Source organism: Varanus komodoensis, unplaced genomic scaffold (genome assembly GCF_004798865.1).
Source record: "Varanus komodoensis strain SLA01 unplaced genomic scaffold, ASM479886v1 scaffold366, whole genome shotgun sequence".
Classification (NCBI taxonomy): Eukaryota; Metazoa; Chordata; class Lepidosauria; order Squamata; family Varanidae; genus Varanus; species Varanus komodoensis.
The window spans coordinates 40,655-41,375 of record NW_025335883.1 but is presented as its reverse complement, the minus strand read 5'-3'; the positions used below and the strand labels follow the sequence as shown (position 1 = coordinate 41,375).

Below are 721 nucleotides of genomic sequence, written 5' to 3'. Positions count from 1 at the left end.
ATGCAGTCTTTGACTGAAGAGATCATCTCAGAATGTAATGGAGGATCTGCCATCTTCTTTTTCCTTATGCTCGGCTACATGGGACTTCTGTCCGTTCTCAGCTTTGTTCTGGCTTTCCTTGCTAGGAAGTTGCCAGACAGTTTCAATGAAGCCAAATTTATCACTTTCAGCATGCTGGTCTTTTGCAGTGTCTGGCTGTCATTTGTTCCCACCTACCTGAGCACCAAAGGGAAACACATGGTAGCTGTGGAGATCTTCTCCATCTTGGCATCTGGTGCAGGGTTACTGATCTGCATCTTCAGTCCCAAATGTTACATCATTCTTTTGAGACCTCACCTGAATATTAGGGAGCATCTGATAAAGAGAAATATTTAATAAGCATTAATAAAGAATAAACTCTTATGCATTTTGTTTGGATTCTGCATGTGGAGTAGAGACAGGATGTTCAATAATTTTTCATTCTTTACATAGATTCACCAGCATGCCCAGTTTGTGGTCAATATAGGATTGATTGAAATATCATTAACTGAAGGAGTTTGCTCCAAGGTTTCATAAATCTGAATGGAAATATGTGGGTGCCAGAGAGAGAGGGGCATGAAGGCTGTGGTTTGAATAATCCTTTGATCCCCTGATGATGTGGAAGGGTATAGGTGTGTACCCTTCATGATTTGCTGAATGTCATTTGGCTGCTTTGATGCAATATGATTGGTGAGGGTGGGGA

The 721-nt window shown here is 41.3% G+C and overlaps 1 protein-coding gene across 1 annotated transcript in view; it reads left to right on the top strand.

Moving 5' to 3' along the window:
* LOC123028415 (vomeronasal type-2 receptor 26-like) overlaps nucleotides 1-375 on the top strand; it is a 6,877-nt gene extending 6,502 nt beyond the window's left edge. Inside the window, exon 4 of the mRNA XM_044440179.1 lies at nucleotides 1-375. This exon is cut by the window's left edge and continues 518 nt beyond it. Coding sequence (XP_044296114.1) covers nucleotides 1-375 — 375 coding nt within the window.
* Nucleotides 376-721: the final 346 nt, after the last annotated feature.